Source organism: Lepisma saccharinum, chromosome 3, assembly GCF_977018435.1.
Source record: "Lepisma saccharinum chromosome 3, izLepSacc3.1, whole genome shotgun sequence".
Classification (NCBI taxonomy): Eukaryota; Metazoa; Arthropoda; class Insecta; order Zygentoma; family Lepismatidae; genus Lepisma; species Lepisma saccharinum.
This window is the reverse complement of record NC_139231.1, coordinates 133,960,961-133,978,599: the sequence shown is the minus strand read 5'-3', so window position 1 is coordinate 133,978,599 and position 17,639 is coordinate 133,960,961. Positions and strand designations below refer to the sequence as shown.

Below are 17,639 nucleotides of genomic sequence, written 5' to 3'. Positions count from 1 at the left end.
ATCATTCTAATAATATCTGGACATGAATACAAATTATGTAGTTCTAAATTATGTAACCTTCTCCACTCACCTGTCTCTTCATCCCTTTTATGTCCAAATATTTTCCTAAGGATCTTATTTTCAAATACTCTCAATTTATGTTCCTGTTTCAATGTAAGGGACCAAGTTTCACACGCATATAATACTACAGGCAAAATTACTGTTTTGTATATTTTAACTTTGTTTCTTAGACTTTGTTTCTTAGATATTAAACGAGAAGACAAAAGTTTATGAAGAGAGAAGTAACATGCATTTCCTAAATTAAGCCTACTTTTTATTTCCTCTTTAATATAATATTCACTTGTTAATATTACGTATTAATATTAAGTATTTGAATTTGGAAACTGGTTCAAATGAGTTATCAATAATTAGATTTTGATTATTACCTAACACTTGGTTTCGGCGTGTAAGCATATATTTAGTTTTCTCTTGTTAACTAAAGTAAACTATAGTAATTTTTAATTTCCTTTTTTTTAAAGGTAAAGTACAGCGAATAATCTTACCATCCATTGCGATGAAATCTTCCTTGCAACAGCTTACCGCATTCCATAGCTGCTCTCGTACCTGGCTTCGCCATTTCACTGACACTCAATACTGTCGTCCCTGTCACACATTTAAAACTATTGTAAAAATAATCTAATCAAAGTTTAAATCTAGCAGATAAGTACACTTTCAACCTAACAGGCGTGCCGCTTACAATGTGTTTGTTGCTGCGTAAGCACAGATCGCATTGTTTAACAATCGCAGCAATGTACTCCCAACACTCATGGAGGGAAATTAAGGTAGACAACTGTTGAATGTTTTGTTCGGGGAAAAAGCAGTAGTAGAGTGAGATTATTTCCGTAACAGCTCTGACCGTCCTGCGCTTGCACCTTGGGAGCGAGTCATAACTCCCGACGTCTCCAATCAAGAAGTGAACCGCTGACGTCATCTATACTCTGCGCCTATAGCTAACTCTGTTGCTCACGCTGTACACTGCTCGTAGGCTCGCTGGCTAGACTCGCGCAGTCAGCTGAAGATGTTCCGAATGCACTCGGACTCTACAAAATATTTGATATCTTGTCAATAAAGGGACCAAGGAAGGTGTTTTTGAAAGAGGGGAAAAAGAGAAATGTAGGCTTAAAGGGACCAGAAAGGAAAATGTTTTAAAAAAAGTAATGTGGGCTGGAAAAGGGAAAAAAAAAAGGAAGTGAAAACCATGTATTGTTGGTGGAAGATAATTATCAACGCTGTTGTTATTTATTCCATGATCCGTGTTGAAAAGTAGAAAAGGACTTCCCTTTAAAATCCCGTCTCTAATCATGGAGAAAACCGTACACAACGAAAGCAGAGACGTAATATTTAACGTTGAATTTTTTGTAAACAAAGAAAGGGGTATATTAAATGTGATTGATTCCTCTCCCAGAAAATATTCCCACCCGCCATCCCTCTGCCACTCTTTTTCTTTCTGGCGCCATCTCTGCCTGTCGCAAATTTTATCGACGTTAACGATTCTACATCCAAATGCAAAGAACTGCACAAAGTAAAAGAGGAATGGGTCTACTTCTTTAACTAGAGCAGGAAGTGGCTGTAATTTGCGAAAGCAATTGCTCCATAAATTCCACGCTAGTAAGTTTTGGGCTTACATTTCCATACTCTGAAGCAGGAGTCCAATTTGGGAGTTCCCGTGAGATGAGGAGAATGTATGTGGGGTTTCCTGGAACGAAGTAGAGGAGAAATCTGAGATTGGATGTGGAGCTTTTCCCGCTTAGTTTGAAACTAGTTTCTGCCTTTACTGTCAACGCAGGTAATGTTACTGTGCAATTTATATATCTATGTCGGTTATTTTATGCAAATTTTTATACCTTTTGCATTAATCGAAACGATGAGGAAGAATGATGAACTGGTGTAATGGATGATCGACAACCCATGATACACCCATGCCTTACTCAGGATTCGAACCTAGAACCCCACGGCGCAACAGAGCATGGTATAAAACTTGACTCATAGGAAATATTAATATCCAGGAAACGGATTTATATGTAGTGGAGTATATATTGAGAAACGTTGTGAAATATAGAAATAACTGAAATATGTAAAATATGAGCCAAAACCTAATATATGTAAAAATATGGAAAATAAAAACTGAATTTTTCGAGTCTACATTCCATGATGCGCAAAGATAATACAAAATATAGCTGATTTCAGCTTCATACATAAATATGTATTTACATATAAATCCGTTCTCTGATAACCTACAGCTATGCTGCTTTCATTTCCAATCTGCGCTTCAAGGTCACGGCATCGTCTCCCCACGCAGTCGCCTGTTCCCCTCCAAATACAACCAACACGCAACACATGCCTTCTGCCTGTTCATTGGGTGTTGCACGGGGAATGCATAGGAGTGGGAGTAAGAAAGAGGGAAGCGCGGAGCTGAGTGGATGTCCTTGAACCGCACATTCGAACTGAAAAAAATATAATCCAACAATAGCTGTTGCATTGCAATATGTAACAATGCCAGCAGTCATCATGGTCACACCAATATCTGTCGGTTTTGTAATGTGTGGAGTTGCAGTCAGACAGTCGCCACCGCCGTCGGGTAAGCGAGGGTTAAGACAGCGTCCGGAGCCCCCTGGAAAATGAGTCAACCAAAAATTTTATATTTTTCACATATAATTTCATTTCAGCCACAATAATATTTGTTAATTATTACATGAATATGCTAAATTCAAATTTAAGCAATGTTTTTTTTGAGGGAACAACACTATTATTGGGGAAAATGTGCCTTGTTTGCCCCCCTGGAAAAAATACCTTCCTTGCCCCTCCCTGGAAAAAATCCTGCGGACGTCCATGAAGGCAGCCCAGATAATTGTAAACTCTACCGCAAGCGAGTCGTTGCGATTTCTAAAAGAAGTTTAACACGATGGTCCTCGGTGTGCGTTCACAGCGCCAAAAATGCGATCATGGATTTAAGGGGGATTAGGTGAACTCACCGTTCTTCTCCATGTTGGACAGGATCATCCCTTCCATGGCGGTCTTCGTCGTCCCCACTTGATCGAGGATCTCGTTGGCGGCGCTCTTCTGCTGGGTGAGGGGTCTCGCGAGGGGGGACTCCAGGATGGGCTCGATGGGCTGCATGGGAGTCATCAGGTGCATCAGGACGCAGAGCTTGGGGTCGTCCACCTCCAGCACGTTCAGGTAGTTCGGCCTCTTCTCCTTCGGCAACTGGAAGACATAAAGAAGACCGTGCTCTTGTAAGGTACCAGTTTATTCAAGAAAAATACAGGGTGGCCCCCAAAAAGGGATTAATATTTTCGGTCAACTTTTTTGGGACACCCTGTACATATTCTTAATGCAAATTTAATTATGTATACACTATGATAATTACAATGTATCAACCTGGGTGTTGCCAGAATTGGAGGGGGACAGGTTGTTGATATGAAATTGATGACGTAGTAACAATGACATAGAAACATGAGAATAATGTCCTTGGGAAGTCTCTTAATTTTGATGTATTTGGAGCGAATATCTGGCAACCTGATTTTGTTTAATTGTCTTTGTTTCAAATCTTTGGTACGCTGAAATACACAGTGATTCTCAAATTTTGTTACAATATTAAGTACAATTTTAGAATATTAAGGGAAAATTTTATTCGCAAAGTTTATGGGATCTGGAAAATTCTCGTCTTGAACAGTTATCTCTTGATTAAAGTGTCTGGAGCAGAAACCCATTCGAGAATCCACACAGACTACAAAAGCAAATAAAATATAGAAAACGACCTTAGAATTTGCGCCATTAACATTAGGAGTGGCCACTCTTTTTCGAAAAAGAAAAGAAAGCACGAACAATTTTTCATAAAACGAGAAATTTTTCGAAAAATTAAAAACTAACAATTTTTTGATATACGAAAAACGAGAAACTAATTTTTCTACCCCCCCCCCCAAAAAAAAAAATAATCGAAAAATTCAGTTTCGAAGTTTGCCTTTATAAGGTTGGGCTTTCAAAACCTGCCATCTTCATTTAAATACTGCATTTGGCTGCCATTTGCCGGAATATCGTGAGGTAAATTGTACCATACAGTCGTACGCCCTTATTCGGCCGGACTCATTAATTGTAGACAGTGTGCTAATATCAACGTTGGTTAGGCACTTTGTGAAAGTGACAGAGTTACACGCAAAGTAACTTAGTTAATTAGAATTACTTTTAAAGTAAACGGTAGCCTTAGTGAGTTTGGTTTGGTTTGAGTTGGTGTTTTAAGTCCACTTTATGCACAGTAAGGCTAATCGGGACTGGACCTACAGTTTAAAGTGGGATCCGAACCACTTGTGCCTCCACCGGGTATCGAACCCGGGACCCCTTGATTACAAGGCAATGACGCTACCACTGCGCCATGGGGGAGGCCAAATAGCCTTAGTGAAAGGAGGATTCAACATTGAGATTGCTGGGGAACGGAACCTTCCCAAAAATATAGCAGTTTAGTGACGAAGCTGAAAATTTACCGATGCCGATGTACTCACCGATAATTTTTGGAACCGATACCGATGCCGATATTTAACCGATTCCGATACATAAGATTATTAAACAGAAATGGGATGTTATTTTCAGCATGGCAAAAATAAATTTGCTATGTACATTTGTATTGCATATCATTATCATATACATAAATATATTCTCAAGAGATGCGAACGTACATTTGCATCTACAAAAGATGGTTATGTGAACCTTTAAGAAGAACATGGAAGTAGAAGTTGAATTAGATAAGGACAGTCGCTGCGTGGGTGGTCTTTAATTTGCACGTATTTAGAACTAATTTGCACGGGTTTTAATTAATTCGCACGTACTTAGAATTCATTTGCATGTACTTAGAATACTTTACATTTATGTATTTGCATGTTTATAACTTTTTATGAATATATAATTATTTATTTTATGAAAAATATGTATATAGAAGGTAATTAGAGGTACTAAACGCTATGCATATGGTTTTATATTCATTACTGCAAAGTATGTAACGTATAAATCGATAATATTAATGTTTATAATATTGAAAATAAGTTTTCTATGGTTTATGAACAGCTATGAACGGTGGTAATGGGTGTAGGTACAGGTTCAATTACGATTGGGGACGGTCCCGGTACTCGAACCCGCGATATGTAATTTTATTAATTAGTACTATGCAATAATTGCATTATATTATGAAACACGGTGGTGCGAGATGCTAGACAGAATACTGTCTCAGAATCTCGATTCCGCTCTGATGCCAGACAGAGAGAATGAATTAATATTCAGCCCAGGTAGACGAGAAAGGAATTTGGGGAGTGTGCGTTCAAGGTCAAATGACGTCACAACGTCAGGACAAAGAACGAACCCCATTGACCAATCAGAGAACGCGTCGGTAGGTTTTCAGAACCGGTTTTTCCAAGGTTAACCAGTACGCAAGAACAGGGAAAAGATATGCAATAGTGTAGGGCAGGGGAGGGATTCAACCAGACAACAAAGGATGTCTCGAATGCGCAGCAAGGGTCAAATCTCTGAAGCTATGCGTCGCTTGTAGAACTGGTTTCCGCCGCCAATTAATATTCCGCTCAGGGTTGCCCCAAGGCACAGGACGCTTTAGCGCAGGTTTTTTTTATCTGTACTATGAAGAAGGGAGAGCTATCAGGGACGGGGCCTACAGTTTTCACCATTTGCTTTTATCACGGGGTAACGAACCTAGGACCCTTTGATTATTGATTTAGGTAGTAAATGTATGTTACTGTGTGCTATTTAACTTAATTTTGAGTTTATTTTTTACCAAACTTTGACTTTATGTCAAACATTTTCACAGCTTATCCTTATTTTTACAAAATAACACTATTTATACTATTCAGGCAACATTTTTTATTAAATTTTGGACTCACAAAGACAATTTTTCAACTTTTAACTTAATATTTTACAATTTTATGTTAATTTTTAACCTAAATAACACTATTTGTACTATTCAGGCAACATTTTTTATTAAATTTTGGACTCGCAAAGACATTTTTTCAACTTTTAATTTATTATTTTACAATTTTATGTTAATTTTTTACCAAAATAACACTATTCATACAACATTTTTTATTAAATTTTGGAATCACAAAGATATTTTTACAACTTTTTAACTTATTTTACAATTTTATACCTATTTTTAACCTAAATAACACTATTTGTACTATTCAGGCAACAATTTTTATTAAATTTTGGACTCACAAAGACATTTTTTCAACTTTTAACTATTATTTTACAATTTGATATTAATTTTTTACAAAAATAACACTATTTGTACTATTCAGGAAAGACTTTTAGTTACATTTTCGACACACAAAGTGTGTGTTCTCAACTTACATCTGTTTATTTCACAAGTCTAGGCTTATTATTACCAAAATAACACAATTCAATCTGTTCAGGAAAGACTTGTAGTTACATTTTCGACACACAAAGTGTTTGTTCTCAACTTCTATTTGTTTATTTCACAAGTTTAGGCTTATTATTACTCAAATAACACAATTTCATCTATTCAGGATATTTTGTATTTACAAAGAGATTTTTTCAACTTTTAATTTATTATTTACAAGTTTATGTCTATTTTTTTTACTCAAATAACACAATTCTATTTGTTTAGGAAAGACTTTTAGTTATATTTTCGACACACAAAGTGTGAGTTTTCATTTTTTATCTGTTTATTTTACAAGTTTAGCCTAATATTTACTCAAATAACACGACTTGAACGTGTTTTTTATTACATTTTGGACACACACACACACACACACACACACACACACACACACACAGATATATTTTCCAAGTTTACAGGATTATTCTCTAGTTTACTCAAATAACACAATTTAGATGTGTTTTGAATTAAATTTTGTACACATGAAGTGTGTTTCGTCAAGTTTTACCCTTTTATTTTACAAGTTTAGGCTTATTATTACTCAAATAACACAATTTCATCTATTCAGGATATTTTGTATTTACAAAGAGATTTTTTCAACTTTTAATTTATTATTTACAAGTTTATGTCTATTTTTTTACTCAAATAACACAATTCTATTTGTTTAGGAAAGACTTTTAGTTATATTTTCGACACACAAAGTGTGAGTTTTCATTTTTTATCTGTTTATTTTACAAGTTTAGCCTAATATTTACTCAAATAACACGACTTGAACGTGTTTTTTATTACATTTTGGACACACACACACACACACACACCCACACACACACACACATACACACACAGATATATTTTCCAAGTTTACAGGATTATTCTCTAGTTTACTCAAATAACACAATTTAGATGTGTTTTGAATTAAATTTTGTACACATGAAGTGTGTTTCGTCAAGTTTTACCCTTTTATTTTACAAGTTTAGGCTTAATATTACTCAAATAACACAATTTAATCCAGTCAGGTAGGATTTGTTATTATATTTTGGATGCACAAAGAGATGTTTTCAACTTTTTTACTGATTTTTTGCAGGGTATGTATTAATTTTTATTTATTTTGTTTTGTATCATATATACATTTACAAATTTTTAACTTAGAGTTTAGTATTTATTTAAATCTTTTCAAAAACACTAAAGGAAAAGTACTTTTAGCTAAAATGTAAGCCACAGAATATATTATTATTATTATTATTAGGGTTTACTGATTTCCAATATGCTATTTTTGGTTCTGTATTACTATATGTATTTATTTAGGTCAGGTTACGCCTGCTACGTAGGAAAGTTTGTTTATTTTAGAGTTTGCTGAGTATTTTGTTACTTTTATACTAGGTAAAGTTTTCTAAATATATCAGGTAGGGCTCCATCCATATACTTTTGTTTTTGCTGTTTGGAGATGTGATCAGCATCACTCTCCATCTGCTTTTTATTTTATGTACCCTAATATTATTTTGAGGCTTAGTGAATTCTAGAGCCTATTTATGCAGGAGAGAGGGCTTGAAAATTCTGATCTCAGATAACCCACAACTTTTTGTCAGAGTTTTTTAAAGGATATTTTATATTTATTATGTGCCACTAGAATATCAAAGCTTGCTTAATTTTTATGTCTGTAACGCTGTTATTGTATTTCTAGCTAAGGCTTACTGGATAAGGTACACGAAATGTTTATCATTTCGACTATTTATTTTTATACGAGGCCAAATGTTTAGTGTAACGAAAATTATTGTGTGTCTATAAAGACTGAAATTCCTTTACCGATGGGTCCATAACTGGACGCTTACCAACATTGTTCCTTTTTTTTTTTAAAAAAAATATATAACCATTTATCAATATATTGACAATTCACAGGACAAGACGAAGTTCACAGACGACTGACTATATGGACCATAGGTCCACTTGCTAAACTTTTTTCTATGCTAGAAGAAGAATTTAGCCTTATAGCCTTTTTCAAGGTATTTTTGAAGTATTACTGGTTTTTGGGTGCATCAACATTTGGGTTATTTCCATTTGGTTTATTATACGAGGCTACAATCACTATCTGAACACTGAAATTCTCTGATTGAAACTAAAAGCTTAGGCTGTAACTAGAGACTTAGTATGTATATCGACAATTTATAGGACAACACGAACTTTACAAAGGATTATAGGTGACGTAGGCCCACACGCCAGAGCTTGGTTAATCTGCAAGAAGCATTTACAGCTAATATTACGAGGAAATGAGGTTGATTTTTTATTGTTTCACAAGAATGCTACCTTTTATACACCCAATATTTGCTTTTTCAAGTAACTACATGTACCAGAAGCACTTACAGGTCAACTCTAACTAGACTTCGACTTATTCTATATCAGGTGCTAAATTTATAAAGAACTATGATTGTGTATATTTCTGAGGAAGTACGCAAAAGCAGATTACCCGATTAAAGTATCTGAAAAACAGATTTTTCTATGCAAGTATATTTTTATTGACTGGATTATTTAACAGATCAAACAGGAAGACTGCAAAATTCATTAAATGTAGTTCTATAGTATAGGTGGTTTCAGAGATATAAAAAAAATATAAGATTTCGCTTTTTTTTGCTTCTGACGCTAATCGCGACGCTAAGGGTAAATGGCGAGGAAATGTAATGGAGGAGAAACAGTCCCAAAAGTTATGGGCTGCATGTAAGTTAATACCACAGAGATATTACAGTAGGTGTAGGTTCTACCACCAGAACTTTTCTATTATAATAATACTGGTTATGCTTTCCTGTTAGTAAAGATGCTGATATTTGAGAAACTTAAAAGCTTATTTGCAAAATTTTAAGATAAATAATAATCTGTTAGACTTTAAACATATTTTATATCCATTCTGCACAAGATCCGATGACAAAATTTAAAAATTGTAATCGCCCAGACAGGGACTCGAAACCTGGACAGATAGGTTAAAAGCCTAACGCTATACCAACTAAGCTATCTGGGCACAAGGTATTCTTTTCTTGAAAAGTTAGTTATGTTAAGAAATATATTGAAACACTTGAGAACACTGTTGGTCTGGTGCGACAGAGAAGGAGACAACATTTCCAAATTTTTACAGACTGGGTGTATTTTTCCACTATAGAGGCCTTCACTATATGTAATTCGAAACGCTAAAGTTCAGCTAGCTTCCAAAATTGAGGTAAAGATTGTGTTTGGCGAGATTAACAAGTTACAATTATATCCAGTTACGGACAAATAAAGCTAAAACTCTCAGATTTACTGTACTAGCCAAGTTTTAGTAACATTTTCTTCACTTTAGTACAAGTACCAAAGAAATAGGTATATTTTATTTATAATTTGACAAAATGTACTAGTATTTAATTCACAAAGGTAGGTAAAAAAAACAGTATTTTTAAAAAATATTGTTACTGCCTTCAAATTTTGTTATTTAGCCACTAACAACTGGTTTACACTGTTTGGCATCCTTTAAATAGGAAAAGAAGGAATTATTTGTTTAGTATTTTTACTACTTTATATTTAAGAAAACAATTCTACAGTTTAACTTAATTTTTAACAAATTGTTACTAATTTATATATCAAAGTTATGTTATTTAGAGTGTATGAAGGCGTATAAAGTTAATATTTGTACTTATCAGTGCAACTAACAATTATATTTTACACACAAAAGATAATGTTTACAGTTAAATTACTTGAATCAGAGAAAAATATTTTACAGTAATTGATTCATTCAGCACTAGTCAGTACTTTTATGCATCAGAAAGTTTTCTTAATTTTCTATTACGCATGCTATTTTGGGCTATTTTTAAAATGTATTTCTAGGGCAAACTGGTTTAATTTTCTGCTTATAATGCAAAGTTGACAGTTTTCGCACAATGCATTGTACATTTGTTATATTCTCTACTTACAATCCAAATATTATGCTTATTTAATGTATAACTAACTAACTCTCTAGCCTTCTTAAACCCGAATGTTCATGGCTGCAGCAACACATGCTTTTCATCTGTCCCTGTCCTGAGCAAGATCTATATACTCCTTTCCTTCCCTACCAATTTCCTTTAGGTCCATCTCTACATTATCCCTCCATCTTTGTTTTGGTCTTCCTATTGGTCTTTTACCATCAGGTTTCCCAACAAGAATCCTGTATACTCTCCTTTCCTCTCCCATTCGTACCACATGATCTACACACCTAAGTCTTCTTGATTTAATCATTCTAATAATATCTGGACATGAATACAAATTATGTACTTCTAAATTATGTAACCTTCTCCACTCATCTGTCTCCTCATCTGTTTTAGGCCCAAGTATTTTTCTAAGGATTTTATTTTCAAATACTCTCAATTTATGTTCCTTTTTCAATGTAAGGGACCAAGTTTATTTACTATATTTATCTTTTAATTTTTGTAATTAACAAAAATTAAAAGCTTATACTGTAGTTATTATATATTTTTCTATCAGCTTAGTTTGAAATTAATATTATTAGTTATAGTCTTCGATTTATAACTATATTGCTTTTTTTATCAATTTATCTAAGAGTACACGCAGACAAACATATGTGTACACACTTTTATGTACATAGATATGCCTTTTTTCAATATTTTAGTATGAAGATTGCATTTTAGCTATTCAAGCAAGGGTGGGAAAAATAGGATTTCTGATAATTTGTTGCAGGATTTTGTTGTCCAAGTATAGATGATAACTGAGCTGGGAGACTGTTTTGAACCTTTTCATGAGAGTTTGCATGTGAACTGCATGCAAATTGAGCACTATTGACTGTGCATGCTTCTAAGTTTTGCTGTTATTTTTTATCGACTCTGTGAGACTGTAGAGAGTTTTCTCTTTTCAAGTAGATTTGTATTGATTGTATTTGTATATGTTTTGGGGACTTAGCAGTTTTATGTTATGAGGCAGTTTATTGTAGAATATTTTTACCTGATTGTTTTGAGATATTGAGTGTCTGCTGTTTTTCTTGTAATTATCTTTCCTTCTTGTGTTGTGTATTTGACTATATTTTGCCCAAGTTCGTAGAATTTAGAATAATTGTTATTGACTTGTAGATGTAGGGAGTAATAATCCTTTGCAAGATGCCCTATACTTTAGTCTGAACATTATTCTTAGTGTTCACTTTTGAAGCCTTAGTATTCTGGTAGTATTATTAATGTAGAGGTAAATTAGGCTGAAATGTAGGCATTTTTCTGATAAATTATACCCACTTAGTTGTTTCAGCAGGTAGAAGTTCCATGATGGTTTACTGCTGATGATGTTAATTTGCTCTTCTTATGTACTACGTATGATGTAGCTTACTTGAGTAATTGGAATTTTCTACTGAAAAAAGGATTGCTTGTCTATTTTATTCCTATGTTGTTGAGTTTGTCCATAAGCAAGCCATGTTTTTACTCTATCCTATGCCTTGGAAGAATCTAGATATATTGTGTTTGCAGTTTTATGTTTCTCTAAGGTTTCAGCTATGTAGTTTTTTAAACTGTGCTGTAGATGTGACTATTGATTTCTCTTTATGGATGCCATGTTGGTTTGTGTGTATTCCTCTTGCTGTATTTTTATTTTTTAATTATAATTACTTTAATTTTATATTAACTAACATATTTTACTTTAACAACAAAAAATTACTCTAGTATAAGAACATCTACTAACAAAAATTTACTATTATAACTTTTAATTTTAGAAAATTGTATTTTTAAAACTTTAACTTTGAAAAATTGAATTATAATTACTCTAATTTTACATCAACTAACATATTTTACTTTAACAACAAAATAATTTACCCTAGTATAAAAACTTCTACTAACAAAAATGTACTATTATAACTTTTCATTTTAGAAAATTGTATTTTTAATACTTTAACTTTGAAAAATTGAATTTTAACACACTTTGACTTTAACAATGTACTTTGAATTTTTTATGTAAAAGAATATTAAAAAATAAAAAATACTGAAGCAAATAAAAATCTAAGAAAAAAAGCAAACAACCTAAGTCAAATTCAAGCAGCAAGAGGAATACACACAAACCAACATGGCATCCATAAAGAGAAATCAATAGTCACATCTACAGCACAGTTTAAAAAACTACATAGCTGAAACCTTAGAGAAACATAAAACTGCAAACACAATATATCTAGATTCTTCCAAGGCATAGGATAGAGTAAAAACATGGCTTGCTTATGGACAAACTCAACAACATAGGAATAAAATAGACAAGCAAATCCTTTTTTCAGTAGAAAATTCCAATTACTCAAGTAAGCTACATCATACGTAGTACATAAGAAGAGCAAATTAACATCATCAGCAGTAAACCATCATGGAACTTCTACCTGCTGAAACAACTAAGTGGGTATAATTTATCAGAAAAATGCCTACATTTTCAGCCTAATTTACCTCTACATTAATAATACTACCAGAATACTAAGGCTTCAAAAGTGAACACTAAGAATAATGTTCAGACTAAAGTATAGGGCATCTTGCAAAGGATTATTACTCCCTACATCTACAAGTCAATAACAATTATTCTAAATTCTACGAACTTGGGCAAAATATAGTCAAATACACAACACAAGAAGGAAAGATAATTACAAGAAAAACAGCAGACACTCAATATCTCAAAACAATTCAGGTAAAAATATTCTACAATAAACTGCCTCATAACATAAAACTGCTAAGTCCCCAAAACATATACAAATACAATCAATACAAATCTACTTGAAAAGAGAAAACTCTCTACAGTCTCACAGAGTCGATAAAAAATAACAGCAAAACTTAGAAGCATGCACAGTCAATAGTGCTCAATTTGCATGCAGTTCACATGCAAACTCTCATGAAAAGGTTCAAAACAGTCTCCCAGCTCAGTTATCATCTATACTTGGACAACAAAATCCTGCAACAAATTATCAGAAATCCTATTTTTCCCACCCTTGCTTGAATAGCTAAAATGCAATCTTCATACTAAAATATTGAAAAAAGGCATATCTATGTACATAAAAGTGTGTACACATATGTTTGTCTGCGTGTACTCTTAGATAAATTGATAAAAAAAGCAATATAGTTATAAATCGAAGACTATAACTAATAATATTAATTTCAAACTAAGCTGATAGAAAAATATATAATAACTACAGTATAAGCTTTTAATTTTTGTTAATTACAAAAATTAAAAGATAAATATAGTAAATAAACTTGGTCCCTTACATTGAAAAAGGAACATAAATTGAGAGTATTTGAAAATAAAATCCTTAGAAAAATACTTGGGCCTAAAACAGATGAGGAGACAGATGAGTGGAGAAGGTTACATAATTTAGAAGTACATAATTTGTATTCATGTCCAGATATTATTAGAATGATTAAATCAAGAAGACTTAGGTGTGTAGATCATGTGGTACGAATGGGAGAGGAAAGGAGAGTATACAGGATTCTTGTTGGGAAACCTGATGGTAAAAGACCAATAGGAAGACCAAAACAAAGATGGAGGGATAATGTAGAGATGGACCTAAAGGAAATTGGTAGGGAAGGAAAGGAGTATATAGATCTTGCTCAGGACAGGGACAGATGAAAAGCATGTGTTGCTGCAGCCATGAACATTCGGGTTTAAGAAGGCTAGAGAGTTAGTTAGTTATACATTAAATAAGCATAATATTTGGATTGTAAGTAGAGAATATAACAAATGTACAATGCATTGTGCGAAAACTGTCAACTTTGCATTATAAGCAGAAAATTAAACCAGTTTGCCCTAGAAATACATTTTAAAAATAGCCCAAAATAGCATGCGTAATAGAAAATTAAGAAAACTTTCTGATGCATAAAAGTACTGACTAGTGCTGAATGAATCAATTACTGTAAAATATTATTCTCTGATTCAAGTAATTTAACTGTAAACATTATCTTTTGTGTGTAAAATATAATTGTTAGTTGCACTGATAAGTACAAATATTAACTTTATACGCCTTCATACACTCTAAATAACATAACTTTGATATATAAATTAGTAACAATTTGTTAAAAATTAAGTTAAACTGTAGAATTGTTTTCTTAAATATAAAGTAGTAAAAATACTAAACAAATAATTCCTTCTTTTCCTATTTAAAGGATGCCAAACAGTGTAAACCAGTTGTTAGTGGCTAAATAACAAAATTTGAAGGCAGTAACAATATTTTTTAAAAATACTGTTTTTTTTACCTACCTTTGTGAATTAAATACTAGTACATTTTGTCAAATTATAAATAAAATATACCTATTTCTTTGGTACTTGTACTAAAGTGAAGAAAATGTTACTAAAACTTGGCTAGTACAGTAAATCTGAGAGTTTTAGCTTTATTTGTCCGTAACTGGATATAATTGTAACTTGTTAATCTCGCCAAACACAATCTTTACCTCAATTTTGGAAGCTAGCTGAACTTTAGCGTTTCGAATTACATATAGTGAAGGCCTCTATAGTGGAAAAATACACCCAGTCTGTAAAAATTTGGAAATGTTGTCTCCTTCTCTGTCGCACCAGACCAACAGTGTTCTCAAGTGTTTCAATATATTTCTTAACATAACTAACTTTTCAAGAAAAGAATACCTTGTGCCCAGATAGCTTAGTTGGTATAGCGTTAGGCTTTTAACCTATCTGTCCAGGTTTCGAGTCCCTGTCTGGGCGATTACAATTTTTAAATTTTGTCATCGGATCTTGTGCAGAATGGATATAAAATATGTTTAAAGTCTAACAGATTATTATTTATCTTAAAATTTTGCAAATAAGCTTTTAAGTTTCTCAAATATCAGCATCTTTACTAACAGGAAAGCATAACCAGTATTATTATAATAGAAAAGTTCTGGTGGTAGAACCTACACCTACTGTAATATCTCTGTGGTATTAACTTACATGCAGCCCATAACTTTTGGGACTGTTTCTCCTCCATTACATTTCCTCGCCATTTACCCTTAGCGTCGCGATTAGCGTCAGAAGCAAAAAAAAGCGAAATCTTATATTTTTTTTATATCTCTGAAACCACCTATACTATAGAACTACATTTAATGAATTTTGCAGTCTTCCTGTTTGATCTGTTAAATAATCCAGTCAATAAAAATATACTTGCATAGAAAAATCTGTTTTTCAGATACTTTAATCGGGTAATCTGCTTTTGCGTACTTCCTCAGAAATATACACAATCATAGTTCTTTATAAATTTAGCACCTGATATAGAATAAGTCGAAGTCTAGTTAGAGTTGACCTGTAAGTGCTTCTGGTACATGTAGTTACTTGAAAAAGCAAATATTGGGTGTATAAAAGGTAGCATTCTTGTGAAACAATAAAAAATCAACCTCATTTCCTCGTAATATTAGCTGTAAATGCTTCTTGCAGATTAACCAAGCTCTGGCGTGTGGGCCTACGTCACCTATAATCCTTTGTAAAGTTCGTGTTGTCCTATAAATTGTCGATATACATACTAAGTCTCTAGTTACAGCCTAAGCTTTTAGTTTCAATCAGAGAATTTCAGTGTTCAGATAGTGATTGTAGCCTCGTATAATAAACCAAATGGAAATAACCCAAATGTTGATGCACCCAAAAACCAGTAATACTTCAAAAATACCTTGAAAAAGGCTATAAGGCTAAATTCTTCTTCTAGCATAGAAAAAAGTTTAGCAAGTGGACCTATGGTCCATATAGTCAGTCGTCTGTGAACTTCGTCTTGTCCTGTGAATTGTCAATATATTGATAAATGGTTATATATTTTTTTTAAAAAAAAAAAGGAACAATGTTGGTAAGCGTCCAGTTATGGACCCATCGGTAAAGGAATTTCAGTCTTTATAGACACACAATAATTTTCGTTACACTAAACATTTGGCCTCGTATAAAAATAAATAGTCGAAATGATAAACATTTCGTGTACCTTATCCAGTAAGCCTTAGCTAGAAATACAATAACAGCGTTACAGACATAAAAATTAAGCAAGCTTTGATATTCTAGTGGCACATAATAAATATAAAATATCCTTTAAAAAACTCTGACAAAAAGTTGTGGGTTATCTGAGATCAGAATTTTCAAGCCCTCTCTCCTGCATAAATAGGCTCTAGAATTCACTAAGCCTCAAAATAATATTAGGGTACATAAAATAAAAAGCAGATGGAGAGTGATGCTGATCACATCTCCAAACAGCAAAAACAAAAGTATATGGATGGAGCCCTACCTGATATATTTAGAAAACTTTACCTAGTATAAAAGTAACAAAATACTCAGCAAACTCTAAAATAAACAAACTTTCCTACGTAGCAGGCGTAACCTGACCTAAATAAATACATATAGAAATACAGAACCAAAAATAGCATATTGGAAATCAGTAAACCCTAATAATAATAATAATAATATATTCTGTGGCTTACATTTTAGCTAAAAGTACTTTTCCTTTAGTGTTTTTGAAAAGATTTAAATAAATACTAAACTCTAAGTTAAAAATTTGTAAATGTATATATGATACAAAACAAAATAAATAAAAATTAATACATACCCTGCAAAAAATCAGTAAAAAAGTTGAAAACATCTCTTTGTGCATCCAAAATATAATAACAAATCCTACCTGACTGGATTAAATTGTGTTATTTGAGTAATATTAAGCCTAAACTTGTAAAATAAAAGGGTAAAACTTGACGAAACACACTTCATGTGTACAAAATTTAATTCAAAACACATCTAAATTGTGTTATTTGAGTAAACTAGAGAATAATCCTGTAAACTTGGAAAATATATCTGTGTGTGTATGTGTGTGTGTGTGTGGGTGTGTGTGTGTGTGTGTGTGTCCAAAATGTAATAAAAAACACGTTCAAGTCGTGTTATTTGAGTAAATATTAGGCTAAACTTGTAAAATAAACAGATAAAAAATGAAAACTCACACTTTGTGTGTCGAAAATATAACTAAAAGTCTTTCCTAAACAAATAGAATTGTGTTATTTGAGTAAAAAAATAGACATAAACTTGTAAATAATAAATTAAAAGTTGAAAAAATCTCTTTGTAAATACAAAATATCCTGAATAGATGAAATTGTGTTATTTGAGTAATAATAAGCCTAAACTTGTGAAATAAACAAATAGAAGTTGAGAACAAACACTTTGTGTGTCGAAAATGTAACTACAAGTCTTTCCTGAACAGATTGAATTGTGTTATTTTGGTAATAATAAGCCTAGACTTGTGAAATAAACA

The 17,639-nt window shown here is 32.7% G+C and overlaps 1 protein-coding gene across 2 annotated transcripts in view; it reads right to left on the bottom strand.

Moving 5' to 3' along the window:
- Positions 1-17,639, bottom strand: part of LOC145985430 (uncharacterized) — a 153,205-nt gene that overhangs the window by 25,022 nt on the left and 110,544 nt on the right. For both annotated transcript variants that reach the window (XM_083119455.1, XM_083119456.1), the window contains exon 3: positions 3,012-3,243. In XM_083119455.1, coding sequence (XP_082975581.1) covers positions 3,012-3,243 — 232 coding nt within the window. The remainder of the gene's footprint in view (positions 1-3,011; positions 3,244-17,639) is intronic.